Source organism: Motacilla alba, chromosome 1 (genome assembly GCF_015832195.1).
Source record: "Motacilla alba alba isolate MOTALB_02 chromosome 1, Motacilla_alba_V1.0_pri, whole genome shotgun sequence".
Lineage (NCBI taxonomy): Eukaryota > Metazoa > Chordata > Aves > Passeriformes > Motacillidae > Motacilla > Motacilla alba.
The window spans coordinates 62,687,258-62,712,031 of record NC_052016.1 but is presented as its reverse complement, the minus strand read 5'-3'; the positions used below and the strand labels follow the sequence as shown (position 1 = coordinate 62,712,031).

The 24,774-nt window shown below is 39.5% G+C and overlaps 2 protein-coding genes across 2 annotated transcripts in view; one reads left to right on the top strand and one right to left on the bottom strand.

The window, feature by feature from the left end:
- RB1 (RB transcriptional corepressor 1) overlaps nt 1-24,774 on the top strand; it is a 72,172-nt gene that overhangs the window by 37,153 nt on the left and 10,245 nt on the right. The window lies entirely within an intron of this gene.
- On the bottom strand, nt 611-22,820 carry LPAR6 (lysophosphatidic acid receptor 6). The gene is given in 2 exon segments (XM_038140855.1): nt 611-6,233; nt 6,236-22,820. Coding segments are annotated over 2 exon segments (939 nt in total). The 5' UTR covers nt 7,116-22,820; the 3' UTR covers nt 611-6,174.

Below are 24,774 nucleotides of genomic sequence, written 5' to 3'. Positions count from 1 at the left end.
TATTATTGGAAGGTGGTTTTGTTTATTTTCTTGCTGCTAACTTTCTTTAAATTATTGCATGCATAAAAGCATGGGGTTTGAGTTGCTTTTTTGTAGGCCAAATAAGTGCTTTTGTGCCTGCTTTTATACTGTATAAATATATAGTACTTCAGTTATGTGTTTGTATCACTATCTTACAGTAACTTTCTAGTAATAAAAAGCCCTTGTGGGGAATTTGGATGCCCCTGTTCACAGCTGTTGAGCAGGCATAGTGTTCAGCCCCCTGCAGAAAGGTGATCCCTCTAGGTTTGGTGGAAGCTTTTCCTTTGTGCCTGTCAGAATGGGGTGGGTGCAGGCTGGTAGGTGCCCGTGGTACAGCTGAGTGCGGAGCCTCTGCAGCTGCATCCTTGGTGTTCTCCTGAGCAGGGACTGGAGGCTCACCCACGTAGACTCTGCCTGGTCTGAACTTGGCTTGGGTACATCCCCGGAGTGCCAGCACCCTGTGCTTTCCCTTTGGGAGTCACCCTGCCTACACCAGAGCCCGTGCTTGGCACGCTTTCTGCGTGCCTGTTGCACCTTCCAGCAGCTGGGAGGAACTCACAGATCTTATCTGGACAGCAGTCGGTACTGATTTTTTTTTTTTTTTTCATTTGCTACCCAGAGGAGTGTGTGAAATACAATAACATGCAGTATATGTGGTAAACTTTCTTTTACATGTAAGAAGTGTGAAATAACTTAAGTAGACCAGCAGTTTTCAGATTTGATTTCATTAAGGAAACATTTTTTGTTAGGCTGAAAAGGTAGATATTTTGGTACTTGCTTCACTGTTGGTATTCTCATTTTTGTCCATGTTTTGCTATGTACTTAATAAAATTTTCCAGTTGACTTCCTTTCATAAAGCAGCGGGATTTGCAGAATTCTTTTGAAAAGCAGAGTTAACCTAACCAAAGTTGTTTTCATGCGAGGTAGAGTTAATATTATTCACAAGATGGTTGCATTAATTTTGGGTGCCTCCTGTTGCTAGCATTGTTATTTAAGAATTTTGTCCTTTAAGGCAGGAACTCACTGTTTAAAAAAGATAGAGTTAGGGGAAATATTAAAACTATGTGTGTGCAAAAATATTCTTTTTATCTCATCATAAAATAACTTCTTTCTAGCGGCCTTCCTTTGTCGTTGCTTGTGGTTTGATCCTCAGATTTAAACTACTGAAAATTTACCCCTTCTTATTGCTGGGCAGCTTTTAGTTCTGATAGAACTGGAGTGGACAGACTGCTTCTTAGGTAGAAAAAAAGAATTATTTAAAATCTAAATTCTCAGCTCTGGAATTTTCAGTTTTCCAGCAGTGTGGTAGGTTTTATAAAAGATCAGAAAATGTGTAAAGGGTTCTTTTTGTTTGTTTTAACTTTGTAGTAAGTTCAGTTCTCTTACGGGAAGAGCTGGGCTTGCTTTTAGAAGCAGCTGTCTGACAGGAACTGGATGGAGCTGAGGTGATAAATGTGAAAGGCTTCAGTATCAAACCAGAATTGTGAAAGCAAAACTTCTCCATGCAGCTTCTTGCAAAAGTGTTAGACTTTGCAAGCTTGGCTTTCTGAGTTTGGCTCATCTTAAATGAACCCTATTGAGTATGTTCTGTAAATGTGCTAATGCAGTGATAGTTGTGTTTATACAAAGTTTTCAATATTCTGGTAATTGGATAACAAATGCAACCCAGGCATTTCTGTCTTCTAGATGTAGAATCATTCTGATTTACATTTTGCCTTAGCTTTTGAAATGTATCATCTTTCATTTTGTCAGTGGTGCTCAAATGCCAGAAACCCTGAGGTCTGAATGATGATAGTCTAGTAAAAAAGGGAACTTCTCAGGAGTCACAGGTCTGCCTAGATGCAGGAACCTTGTAATATTACATTTACTGCTGGAAAAGTATGAACAAATTTCTTTTAATGGATAAAACTCTTAGAAAATAACTTGAAAGAATAAATAAGGACATAGGATACTGTGCTCAGGTGGGATTTTCAAAATTACCAGTCTCAAAGTGAACCTCACTGGGTTCTCTAATTTTAGCTGACTTCTTTGTGTAATTCTAGAAATCTCATCTTTGGTTATGATGGTGCTTGAAATTGCAAGTGAAAATCTCTTTCTCATTTGCAAGAGATGATGGAAGACTGTTGGATCAGGAGTGATATGGAAAGATTGAATGACAGTCTGGTGCTCCCTGCCCCTTTCCAAAGAAATGAGAGGGGCACTAATGAAACTAGTAGATGTGAAACAAAAGGATGTTTGGGTTTCTTAGTTTTGTTCCCCCTGTGCACACACATAATGTGAACTTTTTACTACTGTCAACATTAAAAACTTTACACACATTTACAGGAAGGCAGAAGAAGCTCACAGAAGAAACATTTTTCCTGAACACACAAATATATCTGACCCAGAAAATCCTGACATATGGCTGATGAAGTGGGACAGCACTTGAGAAAGCCTTGTGTGCTTCTCCTGCTGTTATCTTGTTCCCCAGGCATCCAGCCTTGTCTGCTGTTGGAGTCAGGATTGTAGATTGGCTGTATGTTTGGGGTCTGATCAGCTATTCTTATCTTTTACCGGATCTCAAGAGCTCTTTTTCAATTTTTGCATTTCTGTGACTGAGGTTACTTCCTTAAGAAACCGAAGATCAGAGGTTTATTTCATTTGAGTATTCCTTACCTGCCTGAAGTATTTTCTGTAGAGTTTTTTTAAACACCTTTAGATGAAAAATATGAAGACATATTTGACTTGGTATTTCTTCAAATGTAAAATACTTCTATACTGAGGTGAAAAAAATTTGCCTGGCAATTAAAAAATTAAAACTTCAAGCTAAATACAGAAAGTATAAAATAGGAGATCTTTTGATTTTCATTTGAAGTAATGATATGTTCAAGTAAGTTTAAGGTGTTTATAGCAAATTTTTTTCCTTGTCTTTTAAAACTGCTGGTTAATTAACTAGTTATCAATATCTACCTGCCTTTAGATCTAAAACATGCTTGGAATCAATGAAATTTGCCCTGCTTTTATTTTTATAGGAAGTGTGCCTTTTCTGCACCCTGTAGATGAAGAAACCACACTACAAAGAACAGTGTTTAAAGTTTTGATCCTAAAACTGAACTCCTAGCTCTCTCTGGGTAGGCATATATGTAAAAATAATGCACTTTTAGGAAGTACTGGTTGCAACACATTCAGATCCTCAGGAGCTCTGACAATGTAAGCCTTTTTTTTCTTTGAAATGTCTTGGCATGACTTAGGAATGTAACTTCTTATCTAGCTTTTACATTTAAATTTTGTCATAAGACCTTACCAGAGAGACAGAAGAGTTGGTATCAAAGTGAAGAGCAGAGGGAGGGAGTGCATCTGTTGAGGAATGTACCAGTGAAAGCATTGCTCCATCCACAGCTCTCCAGCATAATCTTGTTGCAGAACCAGAAAAGGCAGAGAAAACCTCATCCAGTCCTGAATATCTGGTACCCTGTCTCTATACCACCTTGTTGTGGGAGGTACAGTTTTACTCCCCCTCTTGTGAATCAGTCAGATCAGGAATTTTTCAAGTAATGGTCTGATTCTCATCGTTACAGATGATGCTTTTTGACTCTCTTGTGTTATTTTGTTAGGATATTTGTTGTGGTTTTTTTTTTTCTCCTGTGAAAAAGTGAAAATGTTTACTAATAAACAAAGTTTCCTCAGAGAGCTTTCTGATCACTTAATAGCTCAATGTCCAGAAGCTATTGTACTGTGTTGCACTGTGCTCTTTCAAAGAACAGGAGCTGCTGCCCTGGAGAGTAAGTGCAAAGCAGAGCTACTGTCTGTGCCTCTGCAGACTACTTGAGGTAATATACCAAGGAAAGTTTGGTCTGAAGGGGAAGTACTCATATATGTGGCTTCGTCTGCTTGTTCTGCTTTTAAGTCAGTGATGGGTTTTTATTTTTCCCCTGCAGTTTTTTAATCTCAGAAAGAGTAGGTTCTGTTTGCCCGACTGAGGCTCTGGGGTGCTCACTGCTGTAAGGCAGAGGGGTGTTGCTGAACAAGCTGTCACTCAATTGAGTAAGAGCTATGACAAGCTCAGGGGAGTAGTAGCCTGGAAGCATAGCCCAGCAGTGACACTGGGGGCTTTTGTCTCACACTTCTGGGAGGGAGTCTAATATTAAACACACCCCTTAGAGAGAGAGAGGCATTGGGACTTCAGAGATGCATATCTGGTTTTGGACTTTGGATTTGTCAGTGGCATACGGAAAACAGTATTTCTACTCATGCCAAGAGTTTTGTGCACTTTTTTGAAGTTGGATATGAAACAGAAGAGTTTAGGATTCCCAACAAAGATAATAGTTTATTTCAGACGTCATGCAGACATTTGTATATGTATGCTATCTTTTTAGCTTAAGCCCATAGTATAAGAATTTTCCTTTCATAAAGGAAAAGATTGAAAAAAATTTTTTTTTTGTGGATAAAGATTGAAAATGCTGTTAAATTTAAAATTCAATCAACACTAGTTCCTAGCAGTCGTTGAGTAACTCGGTTTCCAGTAGTAGGAGGCAATGTATGGTTGATTTATAACAGTTAAACAGAAGCTTTGCATAGAGAAATAAACTCATTCAGATAACAACGTATCATATGGTTTGATGGCTCAATATGCATTTTTTCCTACATTGATTCACTCCTCTGTAGTCAGCCCTGGTGCAAAAATGTCTCAGTGCTGTATGTGTGTTGCAGCTAACTGCCCTAAATCTTAAGTGCAAATTTGTTTAAACTCAGTTCTTATTCTTTACTCTATTGTTTTTGAGGAGGAAAAAACAACACTTTACCTTTTAAATTTTATTTTATTTTACAGTGATGTTAAATTAATTCTGAGGAAAATGTACACAGTGTCCTAGTAGCTGGGAAACATATATAGCAGGATGTTTTAAAGCAGTTTTGTCTATTTATTCTTGTTTGTAACAGTAATATATGTAGATTTCTCCTTTTACATGTTGCTGACTTTTCCAAGTGTCTTGATTAATTTTGCCAGCACGTAGCCCCAAGTACTTTATTTTTATACCCTTTAAATTTTGAAAGAAAATAGCATTTTAAGTTTTAAATGCTCATGTTAAAATGATTTCTAGGATGCAAAAATTGAGAGGAAGTTGAACTCCAAAATTACAGCATCTTGAATTTCTTAATGGGACACCAAATAATCTCCTGGAAGAAATAATCAACTTGATGCACATGTTTATTTCTAGTTAGAAAAGGTCTTATTTTACTAATAAACTGTACTTTGAGATCAAATTAACTTACTCAGAGGATGTTATTTTCCTCAAAAGTCATGCTGAGTTTAAGAACTCCTCACAGAAGAGTTTATTAAAGTGGTACTGTACCTAGAGCATTAACTTCAGTCATCACAAGTTACTTTGTTTTAATCACACAGGCTTCTAAGAGAGAGGTGAGAAGAAAAACCAGTTTGTCTGAGACATTTCCAAATGCTCTAAACTACCAGGAGACATAATTGCTTTATGGGGGCCAGGCTGGTGGAGAGAGCATGTATTTTTATCATATAAACCTGGGAGAAACAAAGTTCTTGTAACCCACTGATTGAAGCCTCCTGTGAACATAATGGTCCCTAAGAAGGAAAGTGCAGGGGAAAAGACAGTAGGGGAGGAGTAAGAGAAGCAAGAGGAAACTGGGGAAGATACAGTAGCTGAAGTGATATGACAATATAGGGCAATTTTCCTGCAGTGTGGAGCAGGTAGCTTCACCCCCATCCTCAGTAACTTGGAAACTGATATCATTATTAAATTCAGCAACTGTTTTAACTTCAGGAAGGAAAGCAAGCTACTTTTTCATTTGTGTTTGACTGGAGAAACAGTCTTTGGACTTTGGTTAACCTCTAAACTCAAAAGTTCATTTCTAACATACAATCTGTCAGAACAAACCTTTGACATAGATTTTTTTAAAACACTTTTTCTGTGTGCTATTACACTTAACACTTTTACAGCCTTGTAATAAACTTTTCAGATGTGAAGGAAGCACAGCCTTTACATATATGAATATATGTCCACAGCTGAAGAAATGTGCAGGCTTCTAATTCCAGTTTAGTCCCAATAGTATTTTAATATAGTTTATATTGTAGAGTCACTGTCAAATATTTTCATTTTTATGGTCTGAAGGCTGTGTTGAATGAAGCTTTCTGAAACTGGCCTTTCAGAGAATCTGACATCCCGTGGTCTGGTGGACCGGTTCTTTTTTATGGAATTTTGAATGGTATCTGATGTGAAGTAATAGACAATGGGGTCAAAGCAGCAGTTTGAAACAGCAATGCACAGAGTTATGGGGTACATAGTCCTGACTGCAGTCACCACTGAGCAATTGACCCAGGTCTGTGTTCTCATAAGGGAGTAGAGTATTAAGGTAATGTTATAAGGCACAAAGCAGAAGCAGAATATCACCAAATGGACAAAAATCATTTTGAGTACCTTTTTCTTGCTTACTTTATTCCGGCTTAATGTAAGCGGTTTATTCAAGGTCCGTAGGACCACAGTGGAGCAGGTCACGTTCAGGATGAGCGGGATAAAAAACCCAACGGTCTCGATGAAGATAACAATCCGGGATAGGTAGGTTTTCCACGTGTCCTCTGAAAAGTTTTCAAAGCACGTCCTTTGCTCCGTGTTGTTCCGGCGGTTTGTGGACTGGAAAAAGCTTGCTGGTGTGCTGCCTGCTAGCACGGTTATCCATACTGCAGCACAGACAATCTTTGCATTCCGTTTGGTCCGCAGAGTCTTGGATCGGAAGGGGTGTACTATAGCTAAAAAGCGATCCACGCTGATGCAAGTCAGAAACAAAATGCTCCCGTACATATTTGTGTAAAAGAGGGTGACAGAAATCCTGCAGAGAATGTCTCCAAACGGCCAGTTTCTGGTTACAAAGTAATAAATCCTGAAGGGTAATGTAAACACGAAAAGCAGATCTGATATGGCTAAATTAAGCATGTAAGTTGTAGTCTCATTTCGCACTTTTAAAGTACAAGTGAAAATGTAGATTGCTACACAGTTCGCTATGAGGCCGAGAACAAACACCATGCTAAAGATACACCCGTACAAAGTATATTTAAAGGAGTCCTCAGTGGAACAATTAGAGCTTACCATTATAATGGTATGTTAAAAATTCCTGTGATTTGGCGTCTTCTCTGGTATTTTTATTGCAACTGTTTTGAAATTCCAGAAGAACTTGCAGGTCAGATATATTTGAACGGTGTGCTTTGGCAAATTTGTTATGCTGGGAAGCTTCAGGAAAGGAAGGTGAGCTCTGTGGCAGGGGAGTACATCTCCAGCAGAAATCACCAGGAAGTCTCTCTTCTCTGCCAAGTGCTATTTGTAATCACATAGCCAGTCTGCAAAAGTCAGAAAACGCATCACTTGTGGCAGATGAGATCGCCCCAAAGCTTGCTTAGTTGCATTTCCCACCTTGATTCAATGAAGCCATTGTGGGACTTTCTGCCTTACTCTTGGCTGCAGATTGTGCCGGCAAAGCTTCATCCATCCGAATTTACCAGGAGAGTGTGCTTTAGGAAACGATTTCCTGGACGCTGCGAAGTGTCGGCGCTTGCATTTCCCCCTCTCCCTTCTTTCTATACAACAAGTTTGTCAGCTTGCTGGCTGGCCCCATGGGGCGGGAGACAGAAGCAGAAGGGAGCTGCCTGCCAGGGCAGAAACCGAATTCCAGAGCGTGTTTGCTCCTGCAGCCCACAGCCCTCGGCAGCTCTTGCCAGCCCAGCTCCTTCTGGAGAGCAGAGCAGAGCGCCCAGGCAATTTGTAGCGTGACATCACAGGAAGAAGAGGCTGGGCGCGGAAGAATGGTTTCAGTTTGGTTTGTTTGCCTTCCCCTGTCTCTGCTCTACCTTGCAGATGTAGCTTGTAAAGTGCTGCAGCTGCTTCTTAACTCTTTCCATGCTTCCTGAGAGGTCCTTTGTCAGTGTTGCTGGGGTCTGGAAACCTTTCTCTTTAGTTATGACGAGACTTTGCAGTGTCTAAACTCTCATGCCCTTAAGTTTTTCTTTGGTGATAGCAGTAATTGTGGGATTTTATATAGGATTGAACTGACATTGTGCCTTTTGTTAGTAGCTTGGCTTGTAATAGTGAACACATTAATCACCAGAAATCAGCTGAGTGGTTCTGTTCAAATTCCCCCAATACACCAGCACAAACCTCAAGAGGGACAAAGTAACATTCATAGGTAATTTAATAATTGCACCAAATAATTACTGAAAAAAGAGGATTGCTCTTGGAGATTCACAGGACTGAGATGTGTTGCAGTGGGAGGAGAGATTTTTTTTAAACTTGTTCCATATTAGAAGGCACATCTCAAGCTTTATTTCTAATGAGAAAGGTGGTTCTTTTGTTAAAAAAAAATTGACTCCAGTGGTTTTTTGAAATGTTGTGATACAGAAAGCATTTTCTTGAATATGTAAGTACAGAATTAATACAGCAAAATGCATATAGTGTACTCTGCAATTGGTTCTGGTAATTTCAAGGGGGACAGTTACCACATATGCACAAAATAGTCCCATTAGTCACTAATAATTGAAACAAAAACATGTTGTAGCTAATTACATTGTTAAGTAAATAGTAAAAAAAACCAGTTCTTACTGCCTTTAGGGGCAGATATGAGATAAATCTCAGTTTAGACAGACTCATTTATTAAACAACAACTTGGATAGACTCACTTCTGGCATCAAACCCAGTCTATTTCTAAGTCTTAGGATACAAATCTCTTCATATCTGGCTGGGTGGCATGGTTCTTTTGAATTGTATTTTAATCAGTTGCACCTAAGCAAGGCTCTGGGCAAAACCTTTCTAGTCTGCTGTGAAGGAGAGTAAATAACAGCGCTTCACAGGATTTTGGCACAGTTTCTTAGCGTAAGGTATGTCAGATGAAATTCAGAAACATGCAAAAGTGGGTCTTGCTTATTTAATTTCAAGTTTTCTTTATAGTCTTCTGTGAAACATTTTCACCTTGATTTTGAGGTGAAATCAAGCAGTTTAACTTCAATAGGCTATAACCACAAGAAACTTCTTTGACTATTGAAATCCATGCTTAAATGTAAAGCATAGTCATCTTAGACTTCTAAAGTCAGATGTCCAACTTAACGTGTACCTTAGCATAAAGCTTTTCCTGGCTTTTCTCACAAAAGCAGTCATCACACGCTAAATTTTGTTTCTGCTCCTGGCAACTTGCATGGTAAAAGAAGGGTTTTCCTGTAAACGTTCTGCATCAGGTCACAGGAGCTCTGCTCTCAGTTTTACTGCTCCAACTTTGCACATGAAGACTGTGGAGCGGGCCCAGTTACTGAAATGAAAATCCCTGCAGTACAGAAATTTGGTGTCACAGGTCAAAGCCTTAAGCGATAATTCATGTTTAGGGAGAGAAACTAATGAATGTGTATCTCACTGATTAGAACTTGATTTGGCGTTTTGACAAAGGTGTAGATGCACAGAGGCAGGGTGGGATGTCTGGTCCATTTTACCACTGTAAATGTGCTTTGAAACAGTGGTGAAGGTGCATCCTCAGCCTTTGCTCTTTCTGTCACAGCTCCTGCCTTGCTGTAGCTCCTAGTTGTTGCTCCTGTTACAAGCATGGATACTACTCAGAGCCTATTTTAGGGCTTTATGTGTATGGTTGTATTGTCATTAGGACTCTGTTTTCCCTGAACCCTTCTGGTGCAGTACAGTACATGCACCTTGAGCTAATTGATGACCTAAGTGGTATTTGTGTATGTCCAGAAACAGCATTCAACTGCAGGTTTTCTGCAGATGAAAAAGGTGAAACCCCTGAATTGACAGGTTTTTCCTTCCCTTCTTGTTTCAGCAAGGAGTTACCACTGAGCAGTCAGGCTGAGTCGTTTTAGTGTAAAAGTGTGAATGGCAAAGGCGAATTGTATATCCACTTGCTTAATTTAGATGTAGCTGATTGTTACTAAGCTGTGTTTTAGTTTCTGTGAGCTTGTCCAAGCTGAAGAACCTGTGTTAGTGCACTGGGAGCATTTGGGAGTCAGGACTAGCTTCCCTTCTGGCCAGGCTCCAGCATGAGCAAGGGGGAAGCCTCATTTTGCTCTCTCCTTTTGTTGGATCATGTTTTGAGATGTTGGGCTTTGTGCTGACAGGTTCAGAAAAGACTTTAGTAGCCCCCAACCCCTTAAATTTTAGAGTTTAACAGTTATGGAAGAAGAACTGACAGGGTAGTGGCCTTGCTTATACTCCTTCACCACAGGCTATTTTCCTTTAGGATGGGAAGGAGGGGGTAGGCAGGAGGAAGCAGCTGCAGGGCGGGCCTTGTACACTGAGGGGTTTTTTGTCTCCAAAGGAAACAATGCTGTTGCTGCAGGGAAATGCATATGTGAATCTGTCTGCCTTTCTGCATCAGAGATGGGAATGAGTTAGGACCTGTCATTTGTTGCTAGTGCTATATGAGCAAAGCCTGCATTTCCATCAGCAGGCTTCCTGTGGCTCTTGAAAGGGCACCAAAGGCAGAGTAAGAATGGGCTCCTTAAAGCCAGGAGCTGATGAGATGTTTGAAATCATCTCTCACTTCGGCAGCGAGCAAGTTTTTTGTACTGCTTCAGGCAGTTACCCCATAACTCTGCTGCTCTGAGTTTAGGTACCTGTTTAAGCAATTTTGGATTTGTGTGGCAAGCCTGCTTCACCTCAAGGGTTCAGAAGGAAAAGTGCTTATAATTTTAGCAATGTCCTAGGAGAGTGGCTGTAGGGGACACTGTTTCTTCCTCCCCAAGATGCCACAGAGTTGATTACTTGCTGTCATTTAGGACACAGGGGGTAGGAACCCTTAAATTCAGAAGTCCAAGTTGATTGGCAAAAACCATTTCACTGAAATAAAACAAGTATTTGAAGGCTTTCCAAGCTTTTGGAGTTGTGCTGACCAGTGTAGTATGTTCCTCTGGTGGTACCCTCACCTTCAGAGCTGGAATTAAACCAAAGTTGTGGTCAAGGGTGAAATGTATTTGAACTTGTCCGCATTCAGTCTGTGCATTCAGTCTGTGCCAATGCTCACAGTGAAAGTTCTTTAGTAGGGAAAAAAAGCAACTTCAACATTAATAGCATTGCAATAAATTCTTACAGTGTTTCCAAGGCCAGAGTATGCAGTTTTAAATGAGGGTTGTCAGGTGCACAAAATGGTCTGTGTTAGACCATTATTCAGTAACTACTGTTACTGCTTTTAGAGGCACACCTGTGTCATGGTACAGGCATTTGTTCTCACTTGGGTTAAGCAGTCTTATGCAGAAGAACTTGTGCTGTCTGGTGCAGGGAAGACAAGCCCTGGCAGGATAATATTTTCTTTCACCTAAGTATTGTTATTTATCTAGTTATTTTAATGGATTTTAGCTTTTTTTTTTTTTGGTTTGTTTATTCACTGGAGTTTCTCTTTGAACATGTGTATGTGCTGGAAAGAATTTGTTATGGTTGAGAAGTAGGGCTAAGAGCCAGGAAATCTTTTTGGCTGTGCCACAGATTTTCTGTTCCAATCCTGGCAAAGTTTTCTATGACTTGGTCCTCAAGCATCCCTCCACATAAGAGCTCGTTCACTTCCACACTGGGATGTGAGACTGCCTTGACTGCTATAGTTTGAAGCCCTTGCATAGAGAACCCTCTATTAAATGTCATCTTGAGATAATTACGGTGGCTACTGAACGTGACAAAAATATAGACATTAAAATTTTGTATTTTTAGATTAGATTCCAGCCAAGCAAAAGGATCCATTAAGAAACTTCATTTGTTTCGCCTCCATAAGTCTCTGGAAAAATAGATACAGAGGAAGCAGGGCTGGATATTTTGACCTTCTCAGCTGTCTTTTGGGGCTGCCTGCTCAGCTCCCCTGAAGTTACTCCAAGACTGCTTTTGAGAAATGGCTCACTGCCATCTTAAAATGCAGCGGTGGTCTCCACCTATGCAGATAGAGTGAAGCTGTTATGGCACTGAAAATTTCCCTATTTTGTGTTGATGTGGCAGGCAGGTCTTCAAATGAGCATTATAAAACTTGGGATGAGCAGAGAATTTTTATCTAGCCAGCTTAATCCCTTCCAGCTGTTGCAGAAGCAGTTAAAGGCTCCTCCATGTCGGGAAACTTGTTAGCTTAACGCATATGAAATCACACATACAAATTACAAGTAAAAGTTGGTTGTGTGATTGCTTTAAAAGGGAAAAGGAAGCTCAGAATAAAATCCCAGACTTCCTCCTTGTGCATTTGAAATGCTTCTCTTCCCTCTTTGAAATTGTTTCAGTTTCCTTTGCAAGAGACACAACTGCTCCTCTCCTGCTTGTAGATAGAGGAAACAATTTCTCTCCTTTGGTATGAGTTTTTAGGCTGTAAGAGTACTTTTTTTCCCCCCCTCTACTCTTGGGTTGATGGTGTAAGTCTAGTTGATCTCATGGTAGGCTAGTAGAGGTTAGATAAAAGATGAAATCTTTCCAAGCTTTTATCTGTGGATTGATTGGTTTAAAAGGGATGGACTAAACAGCGAAGGAAAGGATCATAGAGACTAAAAGCTTGAAAAGTGGATGTTGATGTGCTTCAGAGGGAATAAAAATGGCAAAAAGACTGTAAACAATCTTAACAGCATGATTTTCAGTGGATAGGAATAGAATGAAAGGAATCTCTAAAATGTCAGGTAGGAAGAGAAATGCCTTAACTAGGACAAAATACCTGAGTTCCTAAACTTTCATTTACATTTTTTTCTAACTTAAAAAAGTGGTTTTTTCAGTCACTCTGTAAATGTGATTGAAATAACATCAATACTTGAAGTTTCTGTCTGCTGTAGATACAGGAAATAAGTTAAATGCCTTTCCCAAACACTGTGGCAAGTTCTGGCTCTACTCATTCTTATACTTTCTAAGTCCTAGGATTAAAAACTCAAAGTCTGAGTTGGCAGAAATTTGCCAGATGTTCCATGGCTAATTGTTTTCACTCAAAATACTTTTCAAGTGCAGAACGTGGCTGTTCTAAGAAAATCTAAAATAAATTTAAAAATCACTTGCTATGGTAAGCAAACATTAGAAATTGTAGGAAAGAAGAAGCCTCATCTATTATTTTAGAAACTCTTCCAAGTGTAGGGGGTGAAGTGGTCGGGGTAACAGAACTTGTAGAAGAACATCTGTAATTTGTGTCCTTCCAAAGCAATTGCTTGCTGTTTTTCAGATCATTGGTGTAAGGTTTTGCCCAGCATATGTTCTCTGGGCAGGATTAAGGTAGTCTGGTTCTGTGTCAGGATTACTGGTGTTACTGCACTGGTTCTTGAGGACATGTTTTATTTTCATGCCAAATTACTTGCAAATACTGCATCCAGTGTTTACAGTCTCTTTCAGTTTTGGCCAAATGGAGGACTCTGACTTTATATACAGAGGATTTTAACCTCTGTTTGTCAGAGGCAGCAAGAAGCCCACAGTCACATTCCTATACTGCTTTTTATAAAATGTAACATTATTAAGTTATTGAAAGAATTTGCCATAGTCATTCAATAAGATCTATGTGAGTTAGTATTGTTTAAAAAAACCCAAACCCCATGATATTAATTTGGTTTCCTTCACAAAACCGGAACGTAAGAAGTTAAGGGGGGAAGAAAAGTTTCATAAGAATTATTCAAGCTGGTAAGCTAATTAGTTTAGATAAATACTGACATGAAAATGCTTGTCAGGGGAAAACTGCTGCCAAAAAGCAGAACTTGGGCTTGATTAATGTGAAGAACTATTACTTTCTAAATGTGTAAGTCAGCAAATAACTCTTTAAATTCTGCGTGATAAGATCACTTATAATGATTATTTAGCATATCATTAGTACTGGTAAACAATGATTACAAATACTTCAGCTGACTTTCCCTTACTGCTCTTTCCTTCCAGCCTGTATCCTGAAGTTTTATGGAACCAATTTGGTACTTTATGAACCATTTTACTGCACAGTTGACCACATTGAGCAGTTGCTTTTTCAATGTGGCAATCAGCTAATACCTAGAACATAAGAAAGGAAATGTTAAAACTTTGGAGGATGAACAAAAGTCATGCTTCTCAAGTGATAATTACATTTTTTTCTGCTGAAATCTTGGAGAAATGGAGTGATGTTCTCAAATGCAAAACATAAATGATGCATTTTCATTGAATCTCTGTTAATAACCATCCTGGAAGTGACAAGGTGTTTTTCTGGGAGACATTAGTTTGACCCTGGCAGAAGAGGGAGAGGCTGGAACCCACATCTCATGCCCTGAGCAAGTGCTCTTGCTATGAGGGATTCTTATCCTTAGCTGTAAGGGAGTGGGTCCTCTGAAAGAAAGGTGCTCCATCTGTGAAAATTTTCAAGCCCATGGGGGGATGGGGCTTTGAGCCACCTGGTCTAGGCAAAGGTGGCCCTGCCTCTGGTGAGGGTTTTGGAACTAAGTGATCTTTAAACTCCTTTTCAACCCAAACCATTCTGTGATAATGTATTTAGCCTCAGAAAAAGGCAGTACACTGAGAAGAGGAGCTTTGTGTTGCATTTCCTGGTGAGATATCCTTGCAATAGTATTTTGCTCCTGTGATGAAGGTGGTAGAGGAAGTTCCAAGTAGTGTTGTGCAGCCTACAATGTCCTGCACAACCCTTGCTCAAGTCTCTGGGTTTTGCCAAATTTCTTCAGCTATTGTCTGTGGTGGTTAAGTAGGTATGATGTACCTACTCAGGTTATTGTGGAAGGATCACAAGGGTCCTACTTCTGCTCACAAATACTCCCTTAACTTTTTCTGTACTTCTTGAACTCCTTGGGTTCTGATACAGTTTTTTATGGTTGATTTAAACCATTTAAATGTGGGCTGTTGCTCAAAGTAATCCTTCTGCTGTCCATTTAAGCCTTTCTGCTTCTTCCCTTGTGCTGTGTGTACATAGGCAGTCAGCAAAGGAGGACAGCTATTTGGTTTAAAACTAATCCTAACAAATACATAATTTGCAGTCATAGCTGTGCTAATGCTAAAGCAAGGGATGAGGCAGAAAGTGCAGGTGTGTAACTTGGAGAAGCACCATCGTGCTTAAACTGTGCTGGAAGTGTTGTGGCAATCTTCAGCTTTGAGGCTTTCAAATCTGTATTGTTTTGACTCTTGGCCAGACATTAGCCTAGTGTTTGGTGGTGTGAGTTTTGACAGCCTCAGCTAAACTCAAGAGTGAGATCTATGCTCTTGGTCTACTACCCTATCATTTATTTTCATGTAAACTGTTTGGAATGATGATATTTATAATGTATTGAATGAGAGCCATGTATGCCTAATTGATTTTTCCACAAAGCAGGATAAAAATGAGCAGTAATGCAGACATGGTATGCATAGTCATGCTTTCTTTCATAAGATTGATGGGATGATAAAGGATGATAAAGGATGACAGCTTTCTAGGCAAATACCTGATCCAGAGTGCGTTGAAGATGCTGTAAGTTTTCTTACTGACTTAAGGGTGTTGGATGCTTTGGACCAACTGTCTTCACTCTTGATACTGGTTTTTGTTTTCATTGTCTCAGGCCAACCAGTCTAGAGAGTTAGAAAATCACAGACAAATAAATATGCTACAGGTACCTCCTATCACCTGCAGTTATAAAATGGACAAAATAGAGAGTTGGGTTGCAGGGAGATGGATTCAGGTTGAGATTGTAATTTGTGGGTCTAACCTCAGAAATGCATTCATTTGCAGCCTCTTATTTCCCTGGAAGTAAATTATAAAACCTGTTTTGATTTTGCTGTAGCTCAGTCATTGGTTTCTGTGCTTCAGAGTAGCTATAGAAAATTCCCACTGAATGACAAACAAAGAACCTGTTGGATACTTAAGAAAAAAAATACCTAAGTCTATATAGCAGAATTTCTACTGGATTGAAATATCTTGGTTGAGGTGCCTTGTATGAGCTTTTCTTAACAAGTTATTTCTAGGTAAGGCTTCTGGCTGCTGCTCTGCTGTGCTTGTGGGCTCACTTTGGGTTTTGGTTTCTCTATGAGTTTGACACCAGTATGTTTGTGGTGCAGGCAGTGGAGCTACCCATAACGGATCCCACACTGACCAAAAGCATTTTCCTCGCAGTGAAAGTAAAGTAAAAGTGCATTCAAATCAAAGTAACTCCTTTAAATTTGACAACTGTTTCCAAGTGTTCTTTGTCCATCTTTCTCTGAAATATCAGGAGTGTGTATATAGATGCACAGAAAAACTTGAGTATATACACCTAAGTCAGTGTGAAAACTGTCTGCTTCTTTACCAGAAGCAATGTGGTGAAATCTCAAGGTCAGCTTGTGTCTTAAAGTCTTCCTTTTGTTCTTTATACTTTCTGAGGCAAGCAGGTTATCCTGATTAAAATGCAACCTAGATCTGTGAGAGTTATGACTTCTTAATCTCATGTGAAAGTATGTGAGAGGCAAGTTTGGGAGAAATGGCTGAGCTCAGGTTTGTTTTTTCTAGAGCAAATATGAGAAGCTGTAAAATTCAACTGAACTTGGAATTGCATTATTGTCTACAATAATGTGAGACCTTTACAGGCTCTGGAGCTTGAGAGCTAAAGGGAAACATTTTGGAGGAGTTTCTATAAAACACTTTAAAAATCCCTTGTCAGGAGAGGAAAGCTTCCCAGTCATCACAACCTTCCTGCATCTGCTTACCCCACAGGAAGTAAACAGCAACAGATTCAATGTGGTCATTTGTAACTTAAAACAGAGGTGAAATACTTTGAAGTCATGCACAATGACAGTTCATGAAGTGATCGAGACTCAAAACGAGCATATGATGCCTTTTAAAACACTGCTTTAAAAGAGGTGCTACAACCAGATTGGTAGTACTGGCAGAGAGTTCAAAATGCTTTTGTTGAAAAACATTGGCAAAATGTAGGGTTTTTGCAGGAATATGTTTCAATGAAATTTCTTCCAAAAAGGCTGACTGAAGTAAAAGAAAAGTTTTAAGAAGCTGATTAAGCTTTCCTTAAATTTAAGAGAGAAAAACCTGGATTAAAAATCTTGAATTATCTCAAATCAGTATGCAAAGCATAGTGGTTGCCTCAGAAACATTGAACTTGGGGTTTGCTTTGTTTACAAATGACCAAGAATTTCTCACAATAAAAATGCAGAGCTTTGACAGAAAAGCACATTGTTATTGAAGGATTTCACATTTTTCATTTGTGTTTTCTTGCAGGATATTTGTAGTTTAATGAGATCGGGGAAGCATATTTTGATCATTTAGTAACTGAGTGCACCTTATCACCTAAGTCAGTTTTACTGCTTTATTGATATGTACTCTTCATTAATTGCTTGATGTCATTGATTTATTGCTTCAGGGAGTCTCATAAGTTCTTTCTATAGACGTGGCGCAGTTTTTAATTATATGCCACGGTCATATAATTAAAAGGAGTAAGCGTTGTACAGCGCAAGGAGAGAGCAGAGGGCATAAAATGTTCTTGATTTTAAATCCACTCCCTCCTGCACAAAGCCTCCAACCCAAGTTCTGGCTTCGGGTTCTGCAGTGGGTGGGCGAAGGGGCTGCAGGTGGGGTGCTGAGTATGGGTCCTTCACTGCACAGATGTGTAGCACAAAGGTTTCCTGTGAGGAGGGAGGTTTCTGCATTGGTGCTACTCAGATGGGAAGGGGGGTGGTGGATGTGGTTTGTGGTGTTTTGGAAAAAACCCAACCAAACACGATTTTATATTTTTATAGCTGTAGATTTTAAACCTTGAAGAAGTAAATGTTGTTTTCCCAGATCCCTGTGAATGCATCCAAATAGAAATGCACTGGGCTTTAAACACCCTGCTGGAGTAGGGAGGTTGGACCAGATGCCCCACTGTGTTCCCTTCCAACCTTAACCATTCTGTGGCTCTCTAATATCCCACATAATTTTGCTCTAAATATCCAAGGGGGAAATGTTGCACCTTCCAGTGTGGTTTTCCAGAGTCTGAGCTGGCCATCACTGATCAGTCTTCATAAAGGATTCTTGTGTGGCCATGAGAAAAGGCACAGAATATCACGTCTTACATTATTTTCTGAAAAATAGTACTGGCCTAGTTTGCAGCAATGTGAGCTCAAACTTCTTGCAGATGTTGATGTGATCCAAGTGTGGTCTGCATTTACCACATCCACACACTCGCTTAGATCTTAGATAAATTGTTTAGCATTTTTTGCACCTTTTTATTGCTTTTGCCTTTCTTTGTCAGCTGCATGTCGGTCTTACAAAAAAAAAATTAAAGCTGGTATATTGCATTGTTTTAAGGTTTATTTAGTCTACTTTTTAAGGCTCCTAGGGTACCTTCATGTGTATTCCATGTATATGGATAGTCCAGATAGTCCATTTTAGTGTAAGATACTTTTTTGACTCCTATCATTTGCTAAGGGATACTCTTACATTTGATAATAATAGCTACAATTGTTTCTCTGCTTCAGATCTATGGGAAGCTAATGCTGACCTAGTAATTCTGCTGTCATAGTAATTCTCGCATTGTTTCTCCTATGGTTATACAAATTTACAGTTTGTAGTTATGGAAACCACCTAATGCTGTAGATCAGTGAAATTACCCTTGAGGTGAGTGGTGGGAAATGAAGAAATAACCAGAAAAAAAAAGCTGGGGTGGTAAGGAGATCAGCACTTTTTCTTTTTTCTTTTTTTTTTTTTTTTTTTTTTAGTAGAAAGCTCTGTAGTATCTTTTATCCCTTTTAATAAGGGATGTAGTGACAGGACAAGGGAAATGGCTTTGAGCTGAGAGAGGTTGGGTTTAGATTAGATACTAGTTGCAAATCCTTTACTGTGGGGGTGGGAGGCACTGGCACAGGTTGCTCAGAGAAGCTGTGAGTATCCCATTTCTGGGAGGTGTTCAAGGTCAGACTGGATGGAGCTCTGAGAAACCTAGTCTAGTGGAAGGTGTCCCTGGCCATGGCAGGGGGTTGGACCCTTAGATGAGGTCCAACTTGAAGGTCCCTTCCAACCCAAACTCATTTTGTGATCTGCCTCAGAATCAGCTGCAACACTTTGAGAGAAAGCTGAGTGAAAAAACACTTAGTAAGTGATAAAATAGTAGATGTATACAATTACTGAAAAGTGCGTATGAAACAGGTGTAACAGAAAAAAAAGCTTTCCAAGTTTTCATTTCAGGTCTGATAAGACAAGTTATTGAAAACTTCAGGGTGTTTCTAGTGATTTTTATACTATTTTGTATCACACTGTCAATTTTTTTTTTTTCAGTTTGGAAAGAATGCTTTGTTTTGTTTTTTAATGAAGTCTAAATAATAGCGCAAGAACTTTTCTAACATTCTCTTGTCAATTTGATTCCCCATGCAGGTGCAGCCTTTCTTACCTCTAGAATGCTACATTTTGACTGATTGTTAAATAAGTGCTTGTAAGGCTGAAATGCTTAATTGGAAATATCTTCTTAAATTCTGCCAGCTGAGCACTCAGAAGCTCTGTATATGCTTCTGCTTCAAAAGCCAAGCACAGCAGGGTGGCTGCCAGGTCTTGTCTGCCTTGAGCTCACACCAGGGTATAGACAACTCAGCTTGAGATATCTCTTCATGATAGTCATACAAGTATTGGCTTAAATTGAGATCAAAACTCTTCTCAGAGGGTGGGTTTCTGCCCAAAATGTTGTGACATGGATAGTTTTGTTACAGCACCAGGTTTTTCTTCTTTGTCACATCTAATTTTCTTCACATTAAAATGTTTTCCAGAATTGGTTGATAAATCTGTGACATAAAATGGTTTTCATGCTCTTGTTGTCATGTTTTCTTACAAAACATGGCATATTGTTTATGGAACTCCAATTTGTGCCATTTTTCTCTTCTAGATTATATGAAGTACAATGCAAGATATTTGTAGTCCTTTTTTTCTTTTACATATCACAAGCAGTCTGCTTTTAATGGTTTGAAGACATGTAACAACCCCTACCTAGTATTAACTTTTCTGGGGAATTGCTCTTTCTGTGCATGCAGCTTGGTCACATCCTCTGCCCAGGATCTGTTACATCTTCTTTTGCTCAATCTGTAATTGGTTGACTCCTTGGTTACACTGCTAAAAGATATTCTCCTGCTCTCAAGAACTGCTGTCTACAAAGTTTTTTGGCACACTTACCACTTTTAGGTCGTTAAGAGAATTGTTTATGGTACATTGTACCCTAATTTGTCCAGCTAATGAGAAATTGGAAAGAGCACCTAACTTGAAACTGAATCTTGGGCTTTAACCGAAAGTCTCAGAGGCGCTTCATTGTCATGTTTCCACTTGTACTTGTGAAAATATTTCCCAGAACTGCTCTTAATTGTTTTTCTGGGGACTGGGACTGTGTAAATGAAGCTGATAGAAAATGTGAGGCAATACTATGACAATTTGATTGTTACAATAGTAATTATGTAAATAAGTTGCCTTTACCAGGATAGGCATTTTGTGACCCAGAAGTTCCTCTGAAGAAAGTAAGTGCTTGAGTGCTGTTTTGCTCCCCAGTGTAAGAATTTTTTTCTGCATAGAAATAACTGTAGAACTGTTATTTCTAGTACTGTGTGATGTTTGTTAACATAATGATCCCTTAAAGCATCTCTCCTCTACTTACCGTGCTGAAAATTATTACACCCTGTAGTTTTTTCACAGCTTAAAGCTGTTGGAAAAATTTTCAACCTCAAGATTTTTTTTTCTTGATATATTGTCATTTCCAACAGTCAAGTGGTTCACATCAGGTGGGCTTTGGTTTATTGTACACAACTTCCAGTGCAGATAGTGGTGGGAAACTGGTATTCATTCAGTTGTCCTTGAGGCCTTTGGCTCTTGCCCAAAAATCTTGAGATTTGTCCAAGAATCAGTCATACTGAAGCCTGGCTGCCCTGGGAGCTAGATGATAAACTTGCTAATTACTTCAGATACATATTGTTTCTGCAGCAGCACTACCAGTGCAGTACACAGATCCCTCTGGAAGATGCTCATAGCAATTGTTTTGGGGGAAAAAAGTGTGGCAAATGAGCCTAAAATTATATTTTCTTGGATAATGTTCAGCAAAAAAAACCAAGGATTGCTGTATTTTGTAGTGCTTTGTGTACCTGCATGTGCACTTGTGTGAATTGAGCAGAAAAACTGCTGAAGGAAGTGGTGCAAGAGCTGCAAACCCTGTAGTAGCAGCCTGCCCAGGGTTATCCTGGGCAGTGTAAACAAAACGGTTGTATAAAAGCATAGTTCTGCTTGTAGACTGTCTTTCAAAATTCCTTTCAAAGTGATTTTTAAAAGGTTAGTCTCACAGGCTTGGCAAACAGGAGCAGTCCTAATGACCAGGGTTTGTTTTTTCCCTTCAGTATTGAGCTGGTGATTGGTTGCAGAGCCACAAACCAGTAACTGTGTCAAAAGTTCCCTGTTTGCCAACTATTATCACAGGTTTGTGTAATATTTTTGAACATAACCAATAGTTTTAGTCACTATGTTGACAGAAGGTCTATCATCTTTATGGCTAAAAAGTGTTTTCACATAATTCCTTGTGCATTGCTAGGAAGGCTATTTTCATGATGCTCTTGTACTGCTTTTGTAGAGTGAGGTAGGTCCCACGGACCTTTGCCAAGAGATGCTCTAAATGATAGAGAATTGGTTAATTGGTGTTCATTTGGTGAAGAGTAATTTTAGGAGCAGAGGGGCTGAAAGGTATGGTATTGATTATTCTGAAATAAAGTCTGATTTCTAACAAGATTTGCCAGGTCTTTCCAGAGACTTCCGAGTCTCTGGAACCTACTCCGAGGAAGAGTAGGTTATTGCAAAGCTGTGAGGAGAATGGATTTGCAGTGTCATCTAAAGCTATGAAGTGTAAGATGTATATTCAGGCTGTGGCAGCCTGGCTTTCCTTCTCTGGGGAGATTTGAACTCCTTTATCGCTAGATAAAAGGAGATCCTCACAAAGCTGGATGACTCTTAAATGCTCAAGATGAGTGGGATAGGGATAGGAATAGGACTTGTATTAAACATACACACACTCTATGGAGTTAAAAGCAGATCTGCCAGTATTCTTAAATGAATTAAACTATTAACACTGTAGTTTTTAATGTTTTTCTTTATAAATTTTGTAAAAACAAGCCCCAATACGAACATAATTTAAATAACACAACTCTTGTGTGAAGTTAGGACACAATCCTTAATTTTGTTGATTTTTTTTTTCCATGATCAATACTATTTCAATTTAGACTGGGACATCTACTTTGCTTTAGCAGCTCTGAATTATTTCAGAATTCTGGTAACTAATTGTCATGTGAAATTTCTGAAAACATGGTTGCAAACAAAAGCCAACTTTCTGGGCATGCAGTTTTCCCTTGGGAAAGAGGGTTGGAAATAGCTTGTGCTGATCCAGTCCTTGCACTTCCATTCCAAAGCTGTCAGTTCTAAGCTGGCTCTGTTTTGCCTTACAAAATCACTGCCATCTTATATGACATTATGAAGAAGAACATGTCTTAACATTATGTGTTGTATTGACTGGTTTAATAATTTGAAAACAAGCAAAAGAAAAAAAGAAAGCCCAAGGCAAAAAAAACCCCAACCAACCCAGCACTCGAGGGACCTTGGCATTGAGATATATACACAGTTAAGTGCTAAACACTGCATTAAAATTTAATATGAACAGATAACTAAAACCTGAAAATATATTAGGAAATTATTACCAAGAACAAAACCATAAAGCATATAGAAAACAAAGACAAGAGAAGATATTTTTTATTAGTGAACTACTAATTGCACTGTTTAGAGTAAAGCTGCTCAGGGCTTTTCCTCTGTGGTCAGTGGATACACCCAAATCCCAGGGTGGTTCTTCCCCATATATAAGGATTTAGGGTTTTTTTAAAATCTTTTCATGGAAACCAAAGTCCAATTAAACTTAGTTGGGATAAAGCCAATATACAAAGATTGGGAAGCACCTGTGTGTCCTGTAGTTTAACTGTAGCCAAATAAAGAGTAGCAAGTAAGAAATTCTGCCTGTTTTTTTCCATAAAAGGAGCTTTCAGATGGGGACAAATCACTGCAGATGCTTGTGATGGAAGTGTTGCTGCAGGGAAGCATCCTGCAAAGCCGCTCTTAACAAAGCCCCACTTAATTCACAGAGTTTAGCCTTGGTGAGTTAGTTAGCCCTGGGTATTTTGAGGGGGAACTGAGTCAAACTTCAGCCTTATTCTTCATTCTTATTCCAGTGGCCTTTTGACCCTGAGAAATTATAACTCTTCATTTCTTGCTTTCTCACTTTTTGCACTAATAAAATGGTGTTTCTGTAGCCATCACAGGGAAGTCTCCAATGAAAAATCAACATTTTGCTTAATTATTGAAATTCATTCTGTAGCTTCATCTAATACAGTAACATTAATCACTTACTGAGCATTAAATTAATGTAAAAATTGCAAATTTCCTTTCGTGTTAAGGCAATGCACTGGAGGTGACCTGTTCATCTTAAGTGCTGCTTAAAAGCTTTAGAAAGCAATATGAAATTTGTAAAAGATAGCACGAATAACATCGCTTTAGGAACGAGTTCCTGATAAACATTCCTGTTCGATTAAGCTGGACCCGGGGGTTAAAGTTCTTTTGTGATTATTACTTAGAGGACTGGTAATTGCCTGGTAAACGATGTTGTATTTCTCTCATTTGAGTGTTGAATACCAAATTGTGGACTGAAGCTGAAATTTGCCCTGATAAGCTTGGAAACGCCCTGCAAGCTGCAGAATGCCCTTTGAATTCATGGAATAGAAGTGTTTTTCGTGATCAAGTATAAAGAAAGGAGACATGGCTGTAATTAAAACCATCAGTTTTACAGCATGGGGGTAGTTGCACTTGAGAAAACCCCTCTCTATGTTTCTGCATTGTGGCACACACAGGTTTTTGTGAGGCATCAGTCTTGTCAGTGCAGCACCTACTTCTCCAACTACGTGGCCATGCACTTGGAAAGGTACCCGTGAGAGTGGATGGGGTCCCTGGGGAAAGAGCACAGGGGGCTGCACCTAAAGTCTGAGAGAAAGGTGGATATGGTGATCAACAAAACACCTACTTTAAATGTCACCAGGTCTGAAAGCTAAATAACCTTTCTGCTCATGCAGCCACAGGGCTGACAAGCTTGTGCAGCCAGCATAGGTGACAAGGCTGTGGTTTCCCCAGGGGCAGACATTGAATGGGGCTTTCTCACACCCTACCATTGTTGGGGCTGGTAGCTCTGCACTGCTGGGGCCAGCAGGGCTGCAGCACCCTCTTTGTCTTGCCTTTTTAACCACAGCATCAATTAATATTTGTGGGAACCAAAAGAGATGTGTGGGACTCACTGCATCTTGCTGTTCAGGCTCTGTGGGTAGATGTTTCTACACAAAAATATCCTCTTGCTGAAGGCAGCCCTTCTAACTGATGGAAAGCAGCAGTCAGTTCTCTACATTCCCGTCAGATAAAATTCCACATGCTAATCAGGTTATGGAACAGGTTGTTGTCAATAAGTGCACAGCATCTTGTACTTTGTGTTCTGCTCTGCTCCCAGCCTTCGTGGTGTGGCTGCCCTGTCTGTTCTTGCTGCTTGTTCTGGCTCTGTGATTCTCTCCAGAGCAAACTTAAATCTGAGTTTGCTTTCTCTGTTGGCTTTCTGATGGTTTAGTTGACTTATGTGGAGGTTGTCTGGTTGTTGAGGCTGGCAGGTAGAAGAGGAGTGGAAATGATGCAGAAATAGGCAGATCCCTTCTGTGTGTAGCAAACTGCTGTGTCTTCATACCTTATCTAGTGGAATCACACTCAGAATAATGTGAGCAGAATTGGAGCAGGGGTGAGAGAGGACCTGGAACTGCTGGTCTCAAGTGCTAACTG